This window comes from Bubalus kerabau, chromosome 20 (genome assembly GCF_029407905.1).
Source record: "Bubalus kerabau isolate K-KA32 ecotype Philippines breed swamp buffalo chromosome 20, PCC_UOA_SB_1v2, whole genome shotgun sequence".
Classification (NCBI taxonomy): domain Eukaryota; kingdom Metazoa; phylum Chordata; class Mammalia; order Artiodactyla; family Bovidae; genus Bubalus; species Bubalus kerabau.
The window spans coordinates 11,907,661-11,931,012 of NC_073643.1; the positions used below are offsets into that span (position 1 = coordinate 11,907,661).

At 43.1% G+C, this 23,352-nt stretch overlaps 1 protein-coding gene across 3 annotated transcripts in view; it reads left to right on the plus strand.

The window, feature by feature from the left end:
- Positions 1 to 23,352, plus strand: part of STAC (SH3 and cysteine rich domain) — a 127,510-nt gene that overhangs the window by 72,806 nt on the left and 31,352 nt on the right. For all 3 annotated transcript variants that reach the window (XM_055557270.1, XM_055557271.1, XM_055557272.1), the window contains 4 exons: positions 4,219 to 4,319; positions 5,847 to 5,928; positions 7,060 to 7,175; positions 14,658 to 14,736. In XM_055557270.1, coding sequence (XP_055413245.1) covers positions 4,219 to 4,319; positions 5,847 to 5,928; positions 7,060 to 7,175; positions 14,658 to 14,736 — 378 coding nt within the window. The remainder of the gene's footprint in view (positions 1 to 4,218; positions 4,320 to 5,846; positions 5,929 to 7,059; positions 7,176 to 14,657; positions 14,737 to 23,352) is intronic.

Below are 23,352 nucleotides of genomic sequence, written 5' to 3' on the forward strand. Positions count from 1 at the left end.
CAGTGTTGGCCTGCATGCACATCATTTATCTCTCCTCTATGTGGTTCTTGTGTTGCACACTGAGTCTGATATTTTCCTCTTCCTTGATTTATTTCTTCATCTTTTTAAGGCATATTCTTCACTAGTATTCTAAGAAAGAGTGTGTGAAAGGTAAACAGTTTTAATTCCTTGAAAATCTGAATATGTGTTTATGCTACCTTCATACTTGTTAGTAATTTGACTGGGTATAAAATTCTAGATTGGAAATTATTTTCTCTCAGATTTGAAATTCCACAGTTTTTAAAGCTTCATGATCTTCTAGTTTCCAAGTTGCTATTGAGAAATCCAATCTTCATCTCTTCTGCTAAACTTCTTATGGTACCTCTAGTTGCTGTCTTCCAAATGTATATTGAACTTTCTTATACCCTTGCAACTCCTTCTGATAATCCTATTATTTGGGGTCTAGACCATCTTTTTTTCCTTGCTAATTTTAATGAAGTTTTGGTATGAGTAAGTAGAAAACTCCTGTGACTTGTCCACCATGCTTACTCAAAATGCACTTATACTTTTATGTCTTCGAGTATGTAAACCCATGTTATCTCCTTTGTGTATGTTATGATGCTGTCACTATTAGCAACCCTGATAGTAGCTAGTACTGTTTCCATTTGACGATAAGACAGCTGGGGCTCCAAGTATGTTAGTTTAAAGAGCCTACATGAGAGATTAAAATTTTAAACCATACTTTTCCCACCCTACTGAGGCATAAGGGTCATGTTCAGTGATGCCTTTGTGATGGAGGTTGGTGGTAATAAAACAAATTAGATCATAGCTTCTCCATATCTTGCTCCAATAAACTAATGCCACTGCTGAGAGGTAAATTATTCCTTTGAACTATTCTCTAAGTCACAGAATACAAGCTTTCCTCGTCAATCACTCTTATTATTACACGGTAGAAATTGGAACACCTAAAACCGAATAATTGCTAGTGGTCTGACTCAATACAGTGGAGTGTGTCAGAAAAAACAAGGAAAACTGAAATTACAGTGTTCAAGTCTGAAGGAAAATATACCTTAATATATAATGGCTCTATTTCAGAGTCCAGCACACAATGAAATAACTTTCCTCTTTCAAGCTTTTAGTTACATTCTCACATAAGGCACAAATAGCATTCTTCAATTTGAAAACAAAAATTAAGTTACTGCTTTCAAAGTCCAGTCTTTTGAAGTCATTGCAGTCTTTCAACTAAGTGCTTATTGTCAAAGTGAAAAAGAGACTGTCCAACTAGTATTTATGAACAAACACACATATCCAGCAATTTGTGGTGCGTTTATATGTCACTTCAACTTTCTGTGTTTATAATAGCAGACACTCTTTTGTTCAATGTGCCTTCAGGATGGGATTTTCAGGTAAAGCCTCCTGAAGAGTTTCTAGGACTTTGTCCTGTCAAGGGTTTTCTTGTTGCTTTTCTTGGCTGAATGTCAGGTTCTCATATTTCCTTGTCATTTCATTATCCCCAAGTGCGCTAGTGGTGAAGAACCTGCCTGCCAATGCAGGAGACATAAGAGACGTGGGTTCCGTCCCTGGGTCAGGAAGATCCCTTGGAGAAGAGCATGGCAGCCCACTCCAGTATTCTTGCCTGGGAAATCCATGGGCAGAGCAGCCTGGTGGGTTATAGTCCACGGGGTCACAAAGAGTCAGACACGACTCAAGCGACTTACCACATCCCCAGGTGCATCCTCTTGTCAGTGAAACAATCAAATAAAAGGAGGAAATGTTTGGATCCAGTCCAGAAAGAGTGAAACTAGGCAGGACGTCCTCAGACCTAACGCAAGTCACTCTACCCCTTGGACCCTCAGGCTCCTCACCTGTGAAACAGATGCTTTCCAAATCCTCTTTCAGCTCTTGAATGCTTTTCTACACCATCAGTGAAACCGCTTCAATTAATTATGTGAATCTGTCACTACTGATTTCAGCACGTGTGTGACTGACGATGAAATAGTTTGTTCGTTAATTTCTTTAATGTATGTTTATTGGGCGCCACACCCACAGTTGGTATACAGAGGCAAATGCACAGACTCGGTCCTTAGCCTCACTGAGTTCATAGTTCAGATGGGAAAAAAAAAATCTCAAATAAGTAATAATTGTGATAAATACTGTGAAAGATAATGACAGAGTGCCATGAAAAGACTAATAGGAAAAAATATAATTTAGACAGGGCAAGGGGAGTGTTCTAAGGCCTTCATTGAAGAAACGACAAGCCACCCTAAGAATGAGGAGCAGTGACACGAGTGAGGAGGGATAGGCATAGTGTTCCACACACACAGGGCAGCATGTGTAAAGACTCCCAGAGAATCAAGAGCTTGTGCATTTAAGGAACTTGAAGAAGGCCATGTAGCTGTACCCTGGTGAAGGTTCCCACCAAATCATACAAAGTCTTGCCACCACGGTAAGCATTTTGTATAACATCAGAAAGGCAGGGAGAACCTCCTGAGAGACAGTTAAGCAGGAAGAGCGGATTTGAGTACGTTTGTCTGGCCTTTCTACACACCAGGGAGGAACATAAATACAGGTAAAGACAGTTCAGTCAGGAATTAGTCCAGACAAGGAATGGTGGTGGTTTGGATGAGGAGGAGGAGATGGAGGTGGGTCTTACGTATCTCAAGCTCTCCTCACTTTGGACTGTAGCCTGCCAGGCTTCTCTGTCCATGGGATTCTCCAGGCAAGAATACTGGAATGGGTTGCCATGCCCTCCTCCAGGGGATCTTCCTGACTCAGAGATCAAACCCAGGTCTCCTGATTGCAGGCAGATTCTTTACCATCTGAGCCACCAGACCTGCCTGCCAACTACGATATGCAGAGGGAAACCTGTGGCCTCATGTGTCACAGTATGTGGACATACTAATTCCTATTGAGGGAGGCCCTTTGCCTTTCTAGCTGGTCTCCTCAGGCAGCATTCAGTGTGATCCACAGCAGGTATTCACACATCCCTTTGCTGACAAGCTTTTAGGATGCAGGTCTCACCTCTATGTCTATGTCTCCCAGACAGGCTGCCAGGACCACTGGTCACCCATATCTCTCACCTTTATACTCTACCAAGGGTGTGTCCACAGCCCTACATCCAAATCTCCTCCAAACCCCTCTCAGTAGGAGGAGACTGAGAAGAAAACACCACATTCTTCTCATTATGTAGAGAAGGATCGTTTTAGGGACGAAACTCTTAATGCCCAAACAGCTCTGCAAAGAAGTGCTCCCTCCAGTCTCCCACCTCCCTTCCTCTTTCCTAATAGGATTGAATTGCTCGGTCACTTAACTGTGGAATGCATTTCGGCACCAAAGTTTTAAGGCCCACCTGGAAGCCAAGCACCCATTTCCTTTTAATAAATCAGCTGATAGCACCTGTTGTGCCATCTGTATCCTCTGTCCTGGACTCAGTGGACACACGACACAGCCCATTTTAACATCCTCTCCTTGTCTCCTTCTAGCCACTTTCTAAAACAATAAAGCTCCACCCCCCTCTTCCTGAAGCTGCCACATCCAGCGCCCTGGTCTGTCCTCCCCGTGCCGTCCCAGCACTGCTGCCATGGGTACATGGTACATGGTACATGGTACAGCCACACAGTTCCCTGGGTGCCTCTCTCCTGTCCTCCCCTCCTCTGCCTTCTTCTCACCATGCTATGGCACCCTGTCCCAGGACACTAAGTGACTCACTGCAGAGGTGGTTTAATTGCCACCCACTGCCCTTCCTCCTCCCCCAGGCCAAGGCTGGTGTCTGATCGAGCCCTCTCTCCCCCACCTCAGAGCCTCATCAGCCCTGCTTTCCCACAGACCACACTGTTCCCCCTGCATTGGGCATTTTCCAGAGAGTTTGGCCAAGAGTTCAAACTCTGTGATAGGAATTCAGGTAAATGGACAGAATGTCTGGACTTGGGCTACTTAGTGAGGTGCATAAAAGAGCAGAAATGTGACCCATAGGAAGAGCCGAGAAAGTGGGATTTGCGAGTTTGAATTGAATGAGTGATGAAAGCAGAGAAGATTGAGGTTTCCTGGAGAAATGAACAGGAAAGGAGTGGAGGGAAACCAGAGCTGATACTTTGCATAGAAAATAGGGAAGAAGGTAAAAGAATTTACCATAATATTTTGTCCATTTTGAAAGCTTTGCACAAGTCACAGGAAAGAATTCATACAAGTAGCTGGGAAAGTACATTGTGTCCTAACCAAAGCTCGCCATATATCCAACAGGAACAAATGCTAAGCACGGACTGCGCTGCAAGGCCTGTAAGATGAGCATCCACCACAAGTGCATGGATGGCCTGGCCCCCCAGCGGTGCATGGGCAAGCTGGTAAGGGCTCGTGCCCAGAGTGTACCCCAGAACCCCTGCTCAGGGCACTCGCCTGCCTGATGAAGTCACAGAATCACTCCATTCAGACTTCTTCCTGGCAGCACCCTGAGAACTGGACCCCAGGAAGCACCCCCCAACCCCACCCCAGATCTCTGGCTGGTCAGCCTGGCTTCCTAGTAGGATTGAGTAAGGAGGAGCTTTATCAACTGAAGAGGTGCAAGTTCTGTGTGTAGAAAAAAACTCAGGGTCTTTAGTAAAGTGGACAACTTGTCTTGGGTCAGGACTTTGTCAGTGTTAGCACTCAAGTCCCACATCCCGACACTGTCCAGGTTTTGAAAGTAAAAGTCAGGCATCCCAGGAACCTCCTCAGTCCCAGTTTAATGGGCTGACAGCTCAGAGGATATCAAGAACGGGATGGAGATTAACCACCCCACAGAAGTGGAGTAGTAAAAATCTACACTACTATCATGGATCATGATGGCCAAACCCAGAGAGGGAGCCTCGGCCTGGCCCGTGCTCCCTGATTGTCCCGTCTCAGGAGTGGGCTTCCATACTGGTGCTACACAATGATTGAAACACTTCTGAAAATATTTGAAACTAGGATGGCCAAAGAATTCTGTTACTAGAAGGGACCAAGAATGTCTGCCCTAGAGATACTTAGGTCACGATAGCTGATTCAGAAAAACTTAAGATCTGTCACACGTAAGAATTCTGTTGTCCTCTACGGCTCCAGGGAAAGCACCTCGGATCAAGTAGGTTCCACGTCTTAACAATCAGAGATAATGTCACTAAGGTCCTCCGTCCCCGAGTAGTGAGAGTTCCTGCCACCCACGTCCCCAGCAGTGTTCACCGGAGGAATGCTTGCCAGGAATGTGGGAGAGGATTCTGGGATTCTTGTAGGGGTAGGGCCCTGAAGTTCCCTTTTGACCCTGGGGTACAGAAAGGCAGGATTCTTAGAGTTCCTCTCTGTACTCTTGACTGACAGTATCCTGTTCTCCAAAACCCCTGCCTCACTTGTTCCCCCCATCTCCTCCTCCTCCTCCCACGGTGATTCCCGCAAGCCAGGGCAGAGACCATGGTCTCAGGAAAACAGAACGGGATCTGGAACACAGAGCTCATCAGACATACAAGGGACTTGAGGTCTCCCTGTGAGGTCCGCTTGCCCACGCTCAGGCCTTTGAATGAGTGTAATAAACCATGTGGTGAGATAATGCACGAGGGTCCATTTGTATCCTAGGGGCTAATGAGCCCAGTGGAAAGGAGGCGGCAGCAGGCAGCGGGCAGAGGAGAGGCAGGACGGGAGGGCGGGGCTGGGGGCCTGCTTTCTGGAGGGAGTGGAGCTTGCTTATTGACAACTGTACTTCCCACCCCCACCAGGGAGAAATTACAGGCCATGTCAGCGTCTTAAAGGGCGACAGGGAGGTGTCCCTAGAGAAACCAAGTGGTTTCATTTTTAGAGTTCTCGAGTGGTTGTCTCCATCTCAGCAGTGACATCGAACCCTTTTCTTTCCCATTCTCTCTCTCCAGCCAAAGGGGTTTCGGCGTTACTACAGCTCCCCCTTGCTCATTCATGAACAGTTTGGATGCATTAAAGAAGTTATGCCGATTGGTGAGTTGAGACCTTGTTGGGTTGAGTGGGGGTGAGCAGCAACATCCAAGCTGGCGGCTGCTCTCCTCCCGGGTCCCAGGGCCACAGCAGCAGTTTAGGGGTGGCAGGGGCAGGGCGGAGTGCATTTATTTGGTGGCTAACTGGGTTATGGTCGTTTGTTTTGCTGGAGGGGAAGCTGAAGGTGGACCAAATTCCCCTGAAGTTTTTTTCCTTCCCATGATGAAACTTGAGAGACACCCAGGTCCCAAAGGCTGCTAATTGCTGTACCAGCTCCCAGCACCATGCAGAGTGGAAGCAGCGAGAAGCGTGGCTTCCCCTAGACCTGGGTCAGAGCCCAGCTCCCACACTGGCCAGCTATGTATCTGAGCAAGTAACTCAACCTGCTGGACCCTACACACTGAGAACAGCCGTGGCTGCTTTTCATAGCTCTTTGTATACGAAAATAAACAGAGACACATGATAAGACCAATGCGTGGAAGGAACTCAGTGAATATCAGTTATTCTTTAATGAGGACAAATAATGTCTTACGGATATTTCTAGCTTGAATGTATTCTTCAGCAATATCTTTCAGTTTACTTCTATGTTTTCTTTCTTTCTGAAAACCTCTACATTTACGTTTGCCTTTTGGTAGAGGCAAGGGGAACAAGTTTTAACCTAGAAATTTACAAACTAGAAAGCTTTTAATTAGACATTCAGGAAGCCTAGTAATGTGACATTCTTTCCAAACGCTTGCCTCCTCCTGCCGGCTTTGTGTCACGAGATTTTGTACCTTGGCAAGCAGAGCCTTTCACTAGAGGAAATAAAGCCGGTCTCTGGGAAGAACCTTGGCATTGGAGCCCTGGGGATGGATAACAAAGAGGAGAGCCAGCCAGTCAGGGAACGTTCGGGAGCAGAGACAGCTGAGTGAGGTGGAGCACATCATGTCATGGGAGGGAGGTGCACACCCCCAAGTATACTTGACCACAGAAGCCTCACTTCCCCAGGGGTCTCCCAGGGGTGAGCGGGTCTGTCGTGCAGAACCTACCTACTTCAGGCGTCGTTAACCCAGGAGGTGTGGTCGGTGGTTGGCTGTGTCCCCAACCGTGACTTGAGAAGACCCTGTCTCAGATGAGCTCTCTCTTCTGTCGCAGCCTGCGGCAATAAGGTGGACCCTGTGTATGAAACCCTCCGCTTCGGCACCTCGCTGGCCCAGAGGACAAAGAAGAGCAGTTCGGGCAGCGGCTCCGACTCGCCTCACAGAACCTCGGTGATTGCCTCCTCCCCACTCAGGAAACCCGCTGTGGTCCCAGGCAGGGCAGACCTGGAGCACCTCAGGGCGCATCAGGAGGGGAGTCCGCGGGAGTCACGCAGCCTCCAAAGGGGGCTCCAAGTGCCTTGGGGCACTGAAGGGTAACTTCCGTGGCAGGTCCCCAGAGATCCTCGGAGACCACACTCTTGGCCTCACAATCCTGACTCTCCCCCGTGTACCTCTCCCTCCATTAGACAGCATATCTGCCAAGGTTCAACCCACACAAGGGGCAGAAGCTGGAATGTCCCAGCTGTGTCCAGTTCTCCTTCCAGTGACATCCCAGTTCAAGAATAAGCCCTTTCTCACATGTTCTTTCCTTTCTCTTTAAGGCAAGATCCACCCTTTGATTTCTTTCGCACAAACACTGCCCTCCCCAGAGGCATGGGGTGTTTCCCTCCACGGGATACATCACCATTCCCCCAGCACCTCTCCCACGCTGAGTAGTATAGTAGTGAAGTCACTCTGTTGTGTCCAACTCTTTGTGACCCCATAGACTGTAGCCTGCCAGTCTCCTCTGTCCATGGAATTCTCCAGGCAAGAATACTGGAGTGAGTTGCCATGCCCTTCTCCAGGGGATCTTCCCCACCCAGGGACTGAATTGCAGGCAGATTCTTTACTACCATCTGAGCCACCAGGGAAGCTCCTTCGTTTGAGCTGACCTAAAAATGAATGTTCTGTGTATCTCTGTGACCTAGTATCATCATCCTCTCTGGCTGTCCTAACCAGAATTTCTGTGAATCCCCCAAGATGCCACCCAGCTCCGTAGCAGAGAGGAGGCGCCTCAGAGATCGGTCTGACCTGCCCACATCAGCAGCAATGTCCACTCCTGCAGTTCTGAGCTCTGCTAGAACTGGCTCCACTGACTAGTTGGTTAGCTAGTTTTAGCACAGAGACATTGCAGGGAACACTCGGCAGGAGGCAGTGAACATCATCTCTGCATTTGCGACTGGTTTGGAGCAGAAGGAACATCACAGGCACATTTGAGGGATGTCCAGTCTGCTTTCGTGTCTGTGTCTCGACCCTACAGACTGGTTTTAGGGGCAAAAAAGCATAGTTTGCTGTATGTCAATAACTTGTTGGTTCATCATAGTCCACTTATATTTCCTGGCACTGGTTCCACCAGTAAGTATTTCCTGGAATTTTGTTCTGTGAAGGCATCGTTCTGAGAGCTGCAGGGAGACAAAGACAAATCAAATTGTGCTTAAATATCTGTCACTTCACTTTTTCCCTGGAGCCCAACTTGCCTTGGTGGAAGCAAACAGAAACAATTGATTGCTACTTTATTTTTTTTTTTTTTTTTTTTTTTTTTTTATAAAATGGAAATTTAATCTGAACTTTATATCTGATTTTGACCACTTCCAAAATTAGCATGCCATAATAACTCTTAAAACAATCGACAGTCCTTTGACTAAAAACACAAGTTATTTATAAACCACTTAGTATTTACTTGATTGCTACTTTAAAATGACTTTGCTTCCTTCCTGCAGGGTCAGTAGTAATGAACTTCAGCCTCTTGCCATTCTGGCAGTGTTGTTATGTCCTGAAGCGAACATATTCCCACGTAGCAAAGGTTTCTTTTCTTCCAGGGCTATAGAGGCATTTGCTTTACATTGTCGGGAAGTGGCTGCCTGGCTGTTTCTAAATTATTAGGTTTCCTCTCTTGTGCTTTCAAACGCTGTAGAATATAAAAAGCTTGATGGCTTTGGGAAAGCCAGCAGAAACCAAATTCAAAAACTTTCTAGGAGTTGGTTAGCTCCTTTAGGAATGACCTTCAGTTTTGTGAGATTAAATTAACATCATAATAACAACTTTGGTTCAGAAACAGTGAGCTTCAGAGGAAAAGGGTCCAAGTGACTTAGAGACCCTGTGACATTTATTTTTTTCTTCTTTCTGATGTGTCATGAAAGGAAGAATGGCTGAAACAAATCTTTTTTTTTTTTTTTTTAATTTTATTTTATTTTTAAACTTTACATAACTGTATTAGATTTGCCAAATATCAAAATTAATCCGCCACAGGTATACATGTGTTCCCCATCCTGAACCCTCCTCCCTCCTCCCTCCCCATTCCATCCCTCTGGGTCGTCCCAGTGCACCAGCCCCAAGCATCCAGTATCGTGCATCGAACCTGGACTGGCAACTCATTTCATACATGATATTTTACATGTTTCAATGCCATTCTCCCCAATCTTCCCACCCTCTCCCTCTCCCACAGAGTCCATAAGACTGTTCTATACATCAGTGTCTCTTTTGCTGTCTCGTACACAGGGTTATTGTTACCATCTTTCTAAATTCCATATATATGCGTTAGTATACTGTATTGGTGTTTTTCTTTCTGGCTTACTTCACTCTGTATAATAGGCTCCAGTTTCATCCACCTCATTAGAACTGATTCAAATGTATTCTTTTTAATGGCTGAGTAATACTCCATTGTGTATATGTACCACAGCTTTCTTATCCATTCATCTGCTGATGGACATCTAGGTTGCTTCCATGTCCTGGCTATTATAAACAGTGCTGCGATGAACATTGGGGTACACGTGTCTCTTTCCCTTCTGGTTTCCTCAGTGTGTATGCCCAGCAGTGGGATTGCTGGATCATAAGGCAGTTCTATTTCCAGTTTTTTAAGGAATCTCCACACTGTTCTCCATAGTGGCTGTACTAGTTTGCATTCCCACCAACAGTGTAAGAGGGTTCCCTTTTCTCCACACCCTCTCCAGCATTTATTACTTGTAGACTTTTGGATCGCAGCCATTCTGACTGGTGTGAAATGGTACCTCATAGTGGTTTTGATTTGCATTTCTCTGATAATGAGTGATGTTGAGCATCTTTTCATGTGTTTGTTAGCCATCTTTATGTCTTCTTTGGAGAAATGTCTATTTAGTTCTTTGGCCCATTTTTTGATTGGGTCATTTATTTTTCTGGAGTTGAGCTGTAGGAGTTGCTTGTATATTCTCGAGATTAGTTGTTTGTCAGTTGCTTCATTTGCTATTATCTTCTCCCATTCTGAAGGCTGTCTTTTCACCTTGCTAATAGTTTCCTTTGATGTGCAGAAGCTTTTAAGGTTAATTAGGTCCCATTTGTTTATTTTTGCTTTTATTTCCAATATTCTGGGAGGTGGGTCATAGAGGATCCTGCTGTGATGTATGTCAGAGAGTGTTTTGCCTATGTTCTCCTCTAGGAGTTTTATAGTTTCTGGTCTTACGTTTAGATCTTTAATCCATTTTGAGTTTATTTTTGTGTATGGTGTTAGAAAGTGTTCTAGTTTCATTCTTTTACAAGTGGTTGACCAGAGTTCCCAGCACCACTTGTTAAAGAGATTGTCTTTAATCCATTGTATATTCTTGCCTCCTTTGTCGAAGATAAGGTGTCCATATGTGCGTGGATTTATCTCTGGGCTTTCTATTTTGTTCCATTGATCTATATTTCTGTCTTTGTGCCAGTACCATACTGTCTTGATAACTGTGGCTTTGTAGTAGAGCCTGAAGTCAGGTAGGTTGATTCCTCCAGTTCCATTCTTCTTTCTCAAGATCGCTTTTGCTATTCGAGGTTTTTTGTTTTTCCATACAAATTGTGAAATTATTTGTTCTAGCTCTGTGAAGAATGCTGTTGGTAGCTTGATAGGGATTGCATTGAATCTATAGATTGCTTTGGGTAGTATACTCATTTTCACTACATTGATTCTTCCAATCCATGAACATGGTATATTTCTCCATCTGTTAGTGTCCTCTTTGATTTCTTTCACCAGTGTTTTATAGTTTTCTATATATAGGTCTTTAGATTCTTTAGGTAGATATATTCCTAAGTATTTTATTCTTTCCGTTGCAATGGTGAATGGAATTGTTTCCTTAATTTCTCTTTCTGTTTTCTCATTATTAGTGTATAGGAATGCAAGGGATTTCTGTGTGTTGATTTTATATCCTGCAACTTTACTATAGTCATTGATTAGTTCTAGTAATTTTCTGGTGGAGTCTTTAGGGTTTTCTATGTAGAGGATCATGTCATCTGCAAACAGTGAGAGCTTTACTTCTTCTTTTCCAATTTGGATTCCTTTTATTTCTTTTTCTGTTCTGATTGCTGTGGCCAGAACTTCCAAAACTATGTTGAATAGTAATGGTGAAAGTGGGCACCCTTGTCTTGTTCCTGACTTTAGAGGAAATGCTTTCAGTTTTTCACCATTGAGGATAATGTTTGCTGTGGGTTTGTCATATATAGCTTTGATTATGTTGAGGTATGTTCCTTCTATTCCTGCTTTCTGGAGAGTTTTTATCATAAATGGATGTTGAATTTTGTCAAAGGCTTTCTCTGCATCTATTGAGATAATCATATGGTTTTTATTTTTCAATTTGTTAATGTGGTGTATTACATTGATTGATTTGCGGATATTGAAGAATCCTTGCATCCCTGGGATAAAGCCCACTTGGTCATGGTGTATGATCTTTTTAATGTGTTGTTGGATTCTGATTGCTAGAATTTTGTTAAGGATTTTTGCATCTATGTTCATTAGTGATATTGGCCTGTAGTTTTCTTTTTTTGTGGGATCTTTGCCAGGTTTTGGTATTAGGGTGATGGTGGCTTCATAGAATGAGTTTGGAAGTTTACCATCCTCTGCAATTTTCTGGAAGAGTTTGAGCAGGAGAGGTGTTAGCTCTTCTCTAAATTTTTGGTAGAATTCAGCTGTGAAGCCGTCTGGACCTGGGCTTTTGTTTGCTGGAAGATTTTTGATTACAGTTTCAATTTCCGTGCTTGTGATGGGTCTGTTAAGATTTTCTATTTCTTCCTGATCGAGTTTTGGAAAGTTGTACTTTTCTAAGAATTTGTCCATTTCTTCCTCGTTGTCCATTTTATTGGCATATAATTGTTGATAGTAGTCTCTTATGATCCTTTGTATTTCTGTGTTGTCTGTTGTGATCTCTCCATTTTCATTTCTAATTTTATTGATTTGATTTTTCTCCCTTTGTTTCTTGATGAGTCTGGCTAATGGTTTGTCAATTTTATTTATCCTTTCAAAGAACCAGCTTTTGGTTTTGTTGATTTTTGCTATGGTCTCTTTTGTTTCTTTTGCATTTATTTCTGCTCTAATTTTTAAGATTTCTTTCCTTCTACTAACCCTGGGGTTCTTCATTTCTTCCTTTTCTAGTTGCTTTAGGTGTAGAGTTAGGTTATTTATTTGACTTTTTTCTTGTTTCTTGAGGTGTGCCTGTATTGCTATGAACTTGCCCCTTAGGACTGCTTTTACCGTGTCCCACAGGTTTTGGGTTGTTGTGTTTTCATTTTCATTCGTTTCTATGCAAATTTTGATTTCTTTTTTGATTTCTTCTGTGATTTGTTGGTTATTCAGCAGCGTGTTGTTCAGCCTCCATATGTTGGATTTTTTAATAGTTTTTCTCCTGTAATTGAGATCTAATCTTACTGCATTGTGGTCAGAAAAGATGCTTGGAATGATTTCTATTTTTTTGAATTTACCAAGGCTAGCTTTATGGCCCAGGATGTGATCTATCCTGGAGAAGGTTCCATGTGCGCTTGAGAAGAAGGTGAAATTCATTGTTTTGGGATGAAATGTCCTATAGATATCAATTAGGTCTAACTGGTCTATTGTATTGTTTAAAGTTTGTGTTTCCTTGTTAATTTTCTGTTTAGTTGATCTATCCATAGGTGTGAGTGGGGTATTAAAGTCTCCCACTATTATTGTGTTATGGTTAATTTCTTCTTTCATACTTGAAACAAATCTTAAAGCTAAACTGTAACAAGAAATCAAGTCTCAGAAAGGGAGTATTATAGGACTTTAGAGCTGAGGAGAAGAGCTAGGATGGCCCACTCGTTCCTCTCTAATAAGATGTAAATGGTTTTAAAAGTATGTGACTCTCCTCTAAGGCCCCCTGAATTCCTCTTTTAGAGAGGTGAGGGGCTTTTTTGGTGGTTAGGACTCTGTGCTTCTACTGCAGAGGGCGCAGGTTTGATCCTTGGTTGGGGAACTAAGATCACACATGCCGTGTATTATGGCCAAAAAATAATAAGAAAATAAGCAAAAATAAGCATCTCCCAGTGCTTAGATGAATCTAGAGGATGGTATGCTTAGTGAAATAAGTCAGAGAGCGGCCAGTACTGTATGATATCACTTAGATGTGCAATCTAAAAAATAATACAAGTGAATGTACACGCAAAACAGAAACAGACTCACAGATATAAAAGCAAATTTATAGTTCCCAAAGGGGAGAGGGACAAATTAGGCCAATGGGGTCAACAGATACAAGCAATTATAAAGTAGATAAGCAGTTAGGATATACTGTATAGCACAGGGAACTATAACCATTGTCTTGAAATAACCTTTAATGGAGTATAATCTGCAAAAAATACTGAAGTTTTATGTTATACACCTGAAACTAACATAATATTGTAGATCAACTCTATTTTAAAAAAAGAGCGTGGACTCTGGAGACAATGCCAGAGGCCTAACCCCTGCTCTACCACTTAGGAACTCTGAGCCCTCAAGTTGAGTTCTCTCTGGGCTTCAGGTCCCTACCTGAAAAATAGGTCTATCATAGAATTATTGTAAAGCATAAATGAGACGATTCATATAAAGTACTTAAAAACAGCATGCGATAGATGATTGGTTATAATTAGCTATTTAGAGTGCTGCTTTATTATTGTTGTTGTTATTTCTGTAACCTAAATAATGACTATGAAAAAAAAAGTGAAAGTGTTAGTCGCCCAGTCATGTCCAACTCTTTGTGACCCCATGGACTCTAGCCTGCCAGGCTTCTCTGTCCAAGGGATTCTCCACGTGAGAATACTGGAGTAAGTAACCATTTCCTCCTGCAGGAGATCTTCCCGACCCAGGGATCAAACCCAGGTCTCCCACAAAGCAGGCAGATTCTTTACCATCTGAGCCACCAGGGAAGCCCCATAATGACTATAACTCTTCCTATACATAAGAAAGGGCAGAAAAAGTATTGATGTTACTGACACAGTTACTTTTTGCAGCAATGGAAATAGGCTTTAACTTGTACCTAAGTAATGCAACCCTCAAAAGTACATCTTGTTCTCCAGAATTAATGTTCAGCACTCACCTAGAAAGAGCTATAGTTCTACTGAACATTTTAAGTAACAGGATGTGGGCAGGAATTCTGATTTCTCTCTGTCGTCTCTTCCTGGGAAGCAGCCTAACTGTGGCCAGTGCATGTAGGCACTCATTCACCTCTCACTGAGCGCCTTTCTTGTGCCAGCCCCTGAGCCTGCCCCGGACACCAGGAGGGAGGGACAGTGCCCGAGAGGGAGTACACAGCCTCTCTGAAGTTAGCCAAACAGACAAGAGAGCAATGATGAGATGCTTAAGACAGTATCTTGCAAATTCCACCTTAGTTCTTCTACTGGTATCACAGGCTCTATTCACTGAGTCACTGAAATGACATTGCTCATTTGCTGCTATACTCTCTTTTCAAGACTTCAGATCTCGTGGAGGTTCCCGAAGAGGCTGACGGGCCAGGAGACGGGTATGACCTGCGGAAGCGGAGCAACAGTGGTAAGTCAGGGCATGGGAATCAGGCACCACTGCCCAGCGCAAACAGGAATCTAATCCATCATCCAGGTCAGCAGGCAGGCTCACATGACCTCTAGGCCTCTATCTTTCTCGGCCACCTCTGGAATTCAGACTGAACAGTGTTTGATAGGCTGCAGTCCATGGAGTCGCTAAGAGTTGGACTGAGCGACATCACTTTCACTTTCACTTTCATACATTGGAGAAGACAATAGCAACCCACTCTAGTATGCTTGCCTGGAGAATCCCAGGGACCGGGGAGCCTGGTGGGCTGCCATCTATGGGGTTGCACAGAGTCAGACACAACTGAAGCGACTTAGCAGCAGCAGCAGCAGTGTTTGATAAAATGGAGGGGAACAGATAAATTTTGGTGGATTTCAGGAATTCAGTTATAACAATCCCCGAGCTCTGGCTCCTGAGTTCTCATGCTATAAGGACATGGAGGTCCTTCCAGAGCTTTTTGTTAACGTGTCACGTCCCCCACTGACCTACACTGGATGAACAGGGCATCCCAGATAGAAAACATCAGAAGTACTCACAGTGATGTGCCTGCTCAAGTGAGGAGTGGTGCTGAGGAGTGTGGGCCTCCCCTGGGCTCCTCCCCAGCAGAGATGACTAAGATTCAAAAATGGATCTGCACAATTGAGATAGATATTCCATATTAATACCATTTAGTTTTCTAATAGCATAAGCCCTTTTTAAAATAATTCCTAGAATACTTGTTAAATACTAACTACATGCTACCGCTTGCTAACATTGAGAAAGAATCTCCTCTTAGCTTAAAGAAACATAACCAGCACCTAATACTTGAATCTTGATGAGCCTCTTTGATGTCAACAACTACTTAACTTCCTCTCATTTATCAAAAAAAGAAAAATTATAAAGTGTTTTCTACCACCAGCAAAACTACATATGTCACAGAGCTGTGCTCAGGTCACTCATAGCCCAGCAATGTTGCAGGCCCTGACCTGTGTTGTTCCTTTGGGCTGAATGCCTTCTCCTGGCAGAAGTTACCCCTCACACCTCTAATCCCCATGTGGGAAGCACTGAAGAATGCTGGGCCTTGGACAGATTTTCCACTTGCCTGGTTGTCCCTGCCTTTTCCAGACTGGAAACAGAACTTCTACATCAAATACCCTGTAGCTGCGTCGTCAGCAGTCATACAGTGAGGTGCCATTTCCACTTCTTTAGCTGTAGGAACTCACTCATGTCTCTTCTCCAGTTAGGAGTGTGCCTCTGTGATGACCCTCCTTCCTAAATAACTGTCAGCATCCATCAGAGTCCCCCTCTTGCCAAGCCTGTACATAGCTGCCAAAGCACACCGCTAGAGTAAGAAGCCTTTGGCATCACATGGGGAAAACTGTACTTTGGGATCCATGCAGATACCCAGGGGGCACTTAGCAGTTCCAGGAGGGAGACAGATCAGAGAGCGCCAGCTGCTGGGGCCCTCGAGGCAGAGCTGTAACCCTGCATGCACCCAGCCTAGGTCTGTCCAGCACTGCAGATCCAGCAACTGAATTTGGGCCAGCAGCCCTGGAGTTCATCAGTGTCTTAGCACCAAACTCACCAGAGGCTGGAGTATAAGCCAAAGCTGTGTCTCAGTGCTTCAGGTCTGGTCAGCTGTTCTTCCCCAGAGTCTGATTCTGCGCATCTCCTGCCCCTGACAGTGGACTCCCCTGGTGGCTCAAACGGTAAAGAATCTGCCTACAATGCAAGAGACCTGGGTTCAATCCCTGGGTTGGGAAGATCCCCTGGAGAAGGAACCCACTCCAGTATTCCTGCCTGGAGAATCCCATGGATAGAAGAGCCTGACGGGTCGCAAAGAATTGGACAGGACTAAGCAACTGATACCTGCCCCAGACACTTTTCGCCAAACCATAGGAGACCTCTCATCACTAACTTCACTGGATGTGTTTGGTCCTGGGCCCCTGCCTGCTCTGAAAGTGAAGGCTGGGCTTCACTGGTGATCATATGGCCTTCAAGAGACCTCACTTCACTCTGCTTTAGTCGCTTCACCTCTAAAATGACGATGCTAATAACACCAAATCCATAGAGCTTCGTGATCTTTAAATGAGATAGTGAATGTAAATACTACCCATTCACTGAAGACTCTGAAGCTTCATTCCTAGCAGTAGGCCTCTTGGCTGCCTCTGATGCCTGTAGCCTACTGGACATGGCCATGTGAATGGAGGACAGGCATCTTCAAGCTAACGCACCCAAGTGGACTCTTGAGTCCCTCACTTGCCTCCCCACCCACCCACCCACTCAAATTGGCTCTTCTTCGTTGTTCCTACTCACTTGTAGGAATGTCATTCTGCTAGATTATCAGGCCAAGGCTTTTGGCATCATCCTTGACACCCTTCTTCTGACACCTCCTGTCCAGTCTATTGGCAGATTTTATCTGCTGGTCTTCAGAATCACACCCAGCGTGTGCCCACAGCTTCCCTCTCTGCCTCCACCAGCTTGATCCAGCTTGATGGATGCTGTCAGCCATTCCTCAGGAGATGAGGTCTCTATTTGCCCTGGAGATTTCTTTACTCAAAAAGTGGTCTTTTAGGGACTTCCCTGGTAGTCCAGTCAATGCAGGGGACATGGGTTCAATCCCTGGTCCAGGAAGATCCCACATGCCATGGAGCAACTAAGCCCATACAGCACAGCCACTGAGCTTGTGTTCTAGAGCCCGTGTGCCTCAGCTACTGTAGCCCGGGCTTCCTAGGGCCCAAGTGCTGCAACAAGAGAAGCCACGGCAATGAGGAGCCCATGCACAGCAATGAAGAGTAGCCCCCACTTGCTACAATTAGAGAAAGCCCACATGCAGCAGCAAAGACAGCACAACCATAAATTATTTTTTGTTAAAGGGGGTCTTCTTAGAGTTTTAAATTATGAACAGCCATATTTAAGGATCATCACCCTGAAGTACTATTACTATTATTGAAGTCATCATAAGGTCACAGAGTGTCGAAGATACAATCTGGAGCCTCACTACTTCATGTGTGGCCCATGGACCAGCAACCTGGGCAGAACTTGAGAGCCCATGAGAAATGCAGACCCAGCCCTGCAAAATCAGAATTTGCGGATGTATCTGTGGTTCACATTTTTGTTAACATTTGAGAAGCAGGATTAGAGACCATTTAGTCCAACACCCTCTCCTCCAACATACACACACAAAGATACATAGACATACACACACAACAAATACCAGGTAGATTAAGGGAATTGAGACACTGAGTAATACACTCAAGAGCACAAGTTGATTATCTGCTGTCTCTTTTTCACGTTAAGGGGCATTTTCACAGTCTTATTCAAAGAAATCTGTTGAAAGAACTTAGCAAACGGTAAATCTCTAAAACGCTTTAGAGACCTATTAAATATTCCTTTGATCAGCGGCAGCTTTCTTCACATGCCCTCTTAGAAGCGAGGGTGAGTAATTATGCAGCAGTTTGCTTCAAAACAAGTTCCTTTGATTTGGATTTAATGCTCTGTCTATGCAGTTTGAGAAACAAGGTAGAGAAAACACTTTGCTTACATAGAGTCCAAGTTCCCACTCATCTTCTCACAGTTTTGGCAAGGAGAACTCCCCGTTCTGTATTACTTGTTTCACGTGGGTTCTAAAAAGTACACGGGGCACACAGGTATTATTTCTGCCACCCAGGTGTTGTGTCCAAATTCTTGAGGAATATTTCCGAGGCCACCTCGGAAGAAGTACAATTCATATTCATATCTTTACTGATAAAAATATAGACTCTGCTTTCTTTCTTATGTTATGAATCTCTCTTGGGCAGGCCTGAGGATTTCTGGTTGTTGTTTTCAACAACAATTTTTTTCAACAACAATTTCAACAATTCCTTGGTGCCTCAGAAATTGATGGGGGCAGAATTATTGGTCTTCGCTTTTGCCTTAACTGCCAAATCTCCCCTGGAAGCAAGGTCATAAGCAAAGGGTGAAGCATCTAATACATAGCCTCAAGATGACAAAAAGTCAAGGAGAAGTTGACAGAACTATTAGGAAATTGGCATTGCACTTCATAATCAGAGATTTTAACACACCTTTTGGTCACTGGCAAATCAGATAGACAAAGAGATTCAGTATAGACGTGGAGGATCTGAGGACGTACTTGACGATCCTAACCTAATTAACTCTTTTTTTCTCTCTTGATTTCTTTTTTTTAATATAAATTTATTTATTTTAATTGGAGGCTAATTACTTTATAATACTGTATTGGTTTTGCCATACATTGACTTGAATCCACCATGGATGTACATGTGTTCCCCATCCTGAACCCCCCTCCCACCTCCCTCCCCATCGCATCCCTCAGGGTCATCCCAGTGTACCAGCCCCGAGCACCCTGTCTCATGCATCGATCCTGAACTGGCAATTCGTTTCACATGTGATAATTTACATGTTTCAATGCCATTCTCCCAAATCATCCCAACCTCTCCCTCTCCCACAGAATCCAAAAGACTGTTCTATACATCTGTCTCTTTTGCTGTCTTGCATACAGGGTTATTGTTACCATCTTTCTAAATTCCATATGTATGTGTTAGTATATTGTATTGGTGTTTTTCTTTCTGGCTTACTTCACTCTGTATTTAACTTTAAAAGGACACTCCAAAAGAATGAATATATTAATATATTTACAAAGTGGCTTCCCAGGCGCTAGTCGTAAAGAACCTGCCTATCAATGTAGAAAACATAAGAGACATGGGTTTGATCCCTGGGTCGGGAAGATCCCCTGGAGGAGGACATGGCAACCCACTCCAATATTCTTGCCTAGAGAATTCCATGGACAGAGGAGCCTGGCAGGCTACTGTCCATAGGGTTGCAAAATGTCGGACATGGCTAAAGCAAATTGGCACAGCACACATACATACATATGTATCCTAAATCACTTGGCTGTACACCTGGGACTAGCACAAAATTATAAACCAACTGTACTTCAATTAAAAATGATAAAAAATTAAAATTAAAAAGGATGCTTCATCTAACAAATGAGGAATTCACATTCTTTTTACGAACACATGGAACTATTGCTTACCTACTGGACTATAATGCACACTTCATAAATTTCCCAGAATTAATATGATATAGAGCACATCTTTCTAACTACAATGCAAACAAGATAGAAATGAATATCCAAATTATAACTAGGAAAACCCACACTTTAGGAAATTAAAGACATACTTTTTGAAAGCTAATATGTCAAAGAATTCATAATGAAAATTGAAATATATTTAAAACTAAATAATAACGAAAACTCTACCAGACTTCCCTAGTGGCCCAGTGGTTAAGAATCTGCCTGCCAATGCAGGAGACACAGGTTTGATCCCTGGTCTGGGAAGAGTCCATATGCTGTGGAGCAACTAAACCCGTGAGCCAAAACTACTGAGCCCAAGCTCTAGATCCCTGAGCTGCAAATGCTGAGCCCACGCACCGCAAAATACTGGTGCCTGCGTGCCTTAGAGGCATTGCTCCGCAAAAAGACAAGCCATTGCTACAAGAAATCTGTGAACTGCAGCTAGAGATTAGCCCCCACTTGCTGCACTAGAAAAAGCCTTCATGCAGCAAAGAAGACCCAACACAACCATAAGTAAATAATTTTTAAGAACACATACCTATCACAACTTGTGGGATGCAGCTAAAATTGTGCCTAGAGTATTTAGCTCTAAAGTTATTCCATGAAAAAATAAAAGCTGAAAAGTAATAATCTAAGCATCATATTCAAGAAGTCAGTAAAAAAAAGAAATTTTAAAAAAAGAAGTCAGTAAAAGAAAAAAGAATAGATAAGGAAGCAGTAATAAAGATAAGGAATTATTATGTGATACAGGTAGATCTGTAAATTCTAAAAACAGTTCTTTAAAAAAGTAGAATTTACAATTGATAACTTTAAGAGTAAGAGAGAAAGATGAAACAAAAGGAATAATTTTAAAAGGAGGAATGTCAACAGAGGTTGAGAGGAAAGCATTTTATGACCAACTTTACCAGTAGATTTAAAACTTCAAATGGACAGCTGCCAAGAAAGCTATCAATGACCAAAGTATGACTCAAGAGGAATTAGTAATTAGAGAACTTGACTTGGCTTCCAATTATGATAGAAACAGAATCAGTATTTTAAGTTTTTTCACAACAAAAATGCCAGGCCCAGACAACTTTATAAGTAAACGTGACCAAACATTTAAGGAAGATAAAATTTCCAGATTAGCTAAGCTCTTTCAGGACAACAGAAAGTGCTAGCCAGCAGCATTCTCTAACTTAGTTTATGGGGCTGGTATAATACTGACCTCAAAACCAAAGGAAGACAGCGAAAGAAAATCGCCGGCTCATCCCCCTCTTGAATATGGGTGCAGAAATCTGAAACAAGATCACCTCAGTACACTGAATCCAGTAATGTATTTTAGAAAGGCAGTGCATAATTACCACGTTGAATTTATTCCAGGGATGCAAGTTGAGTCAGTATCAATAAGCTGATAATTTAACTTGTACATGACCAGGTTAAAGCTGAAAATCCACATCATCAGTTTGTTGGAGACATGGGCCTCCCAGGACTGTGAAGTAAGAGAGAAAGACAGAATACAGAAAAGGAAAAGAAGAAAGCTTTAGGGGGACTAGCAAAAACTGAAGGTTGATTTTGCATCTGTAACATTAGAAAACATACCTGCAGAATTAACACAGATTTTGTATGTATCCATGGATGAAGTCAACAGCCAAATTATTTTTCATAAAATGAACTTAAAGTACCAAACATTAAAAAGTGTCTGATATATTTTTTTGGTAAAATAGTACCAAAAAAAATATTCTTTATACCTTTCTTTAAACTTTTCCTCTCAAATCAACATCTTAGAAATGGCCAGAAGGAATGGGTTTTTTTAAAAATCATTTTTGCAGTGTTCCAGTTCTGCCTGTAACCATTTGACTGAAAACACATTTGGAGTCACTTCAAATAATGTTCAGCATAGTTCAAAAAATGATACACATTGTTGTGACGGCTAATGGATAGTCAATGAAAAGCTCAAACAATTTGAAATTACAAAACTGTAAAATCAAACTGAATATTGCACATGCATCTTATGTAGTCTCAATTTTAGTTTCAATCAATAATTTTCTAAGAAGATGGTCTTGTTATGTTTCCATTCAACTACTCAACATTCTTTAAATGTGTCCAGTTTTATATTTATGGAATCAAGTATTATGCCAAGATTTCAAGTAATCACTTAAAACAGAGAAAAGTATTGCTGGTCTCTACTCTTTTTAAACCAGGAAGTTGCATAGCCAAATATTCAGGCAGACAAGGTCTGTAAGCATCGGCCCTTCATTTTCCATTTTCCTACAAAGTGGAGCTCCTTCCATGACTGCATATTGACTTCCTAGGGATAATGGAACTGCATCCACAGGCTCTGGAACCATAGTGAGTGGGTGAAGTCTCTCAGTCGTGTCCGACTCTCTGCAACCCCATGGACTGTAGCCTAACCAGGTTCCTCCGTCCAAGGGATTTTCCAGGCAAGAATACTGGAGTGGGATGCCATTTCCTTCTCCAGGAGATCTTGCTGACCCAGGGATTGAACCCAGGTCATTGTAGGCAGACGCTTTACCGTCTGAGCCACCAGGGAAGATCCCTGGAACCATAAACCATGGACGATAGATGTTTACTGAGCATTGGTACATTTACAGGGGCTCTTGTTCGGAAGTGTGTTTCCTTCATCACGGTTACTGGGTCCATTTTCAGGACAGTGGAGATTGTCAGGGCTGACTGAAAGAGGGTACAGAGCTTTCTGTGATGTGTTTCTCTTCTTCTGCTGGTTTCCTTGACCCTCTGAAGGAGACCCAAAGGGAAGACTAAAACAGCAATGTATTTTTGATTATCAAAGCTTCTACAAAGTAGATTAATTTCAACACTATGGGCCCTATTGTATAGACTTGGAAACATGTGCCACCTTTTATTTTTATTTAAGAAAGATACATGATGTTGGTCTCCAGGGTTAGATGGTTGAACTCGCTAAGGCAGAGCCCCCCATACCCATCAACACATCAGGGACCTTCCACAGCTGTGTGTGTGGACAGTGACAACTCCTACCCATCTTAAGAAGCCTTTTTCTTCATCAAAGGTCACAGAGTGGCTGCTAAAATGCAAAAGGTAGAGAATTATGTATTTTAAGAACACACTAGATGAGAAACCACTGTTTAATTTTTTTCTCAATAATACCCCCCAATGTACTGCCAAATAAGAGATCGAGGAAGTATTTTGAAGTTTAAAACCTTAATCTGCAAGTAAAATACAGAGATCATCAGGAAACTAGCATAAAGATATTGAATAGAGATCAAAGAGTCTGGTATTTAGAAAAGTGTATTCAAATGCAGTTAAATTGCACCATACCTCACCTACCCTCACCTACGATTGGATACATTTAACAAAGATGAATGACATGGTTTCTGCTCCTGAGAAGGGCTCTGCCAAATGAGACCAAGCAATGCAGGAGGATGTGTGCTGGCCCGGAGGCGTGGACGAGGGTGTGGCTCCGCGGAGAGTGTAGTGCGGACCCTGCAAGGGGCGCAGAGGGCAACAGATGGAGCGTGACACGCGAGCTGGGTCGCTGAGGATGAGGAAAG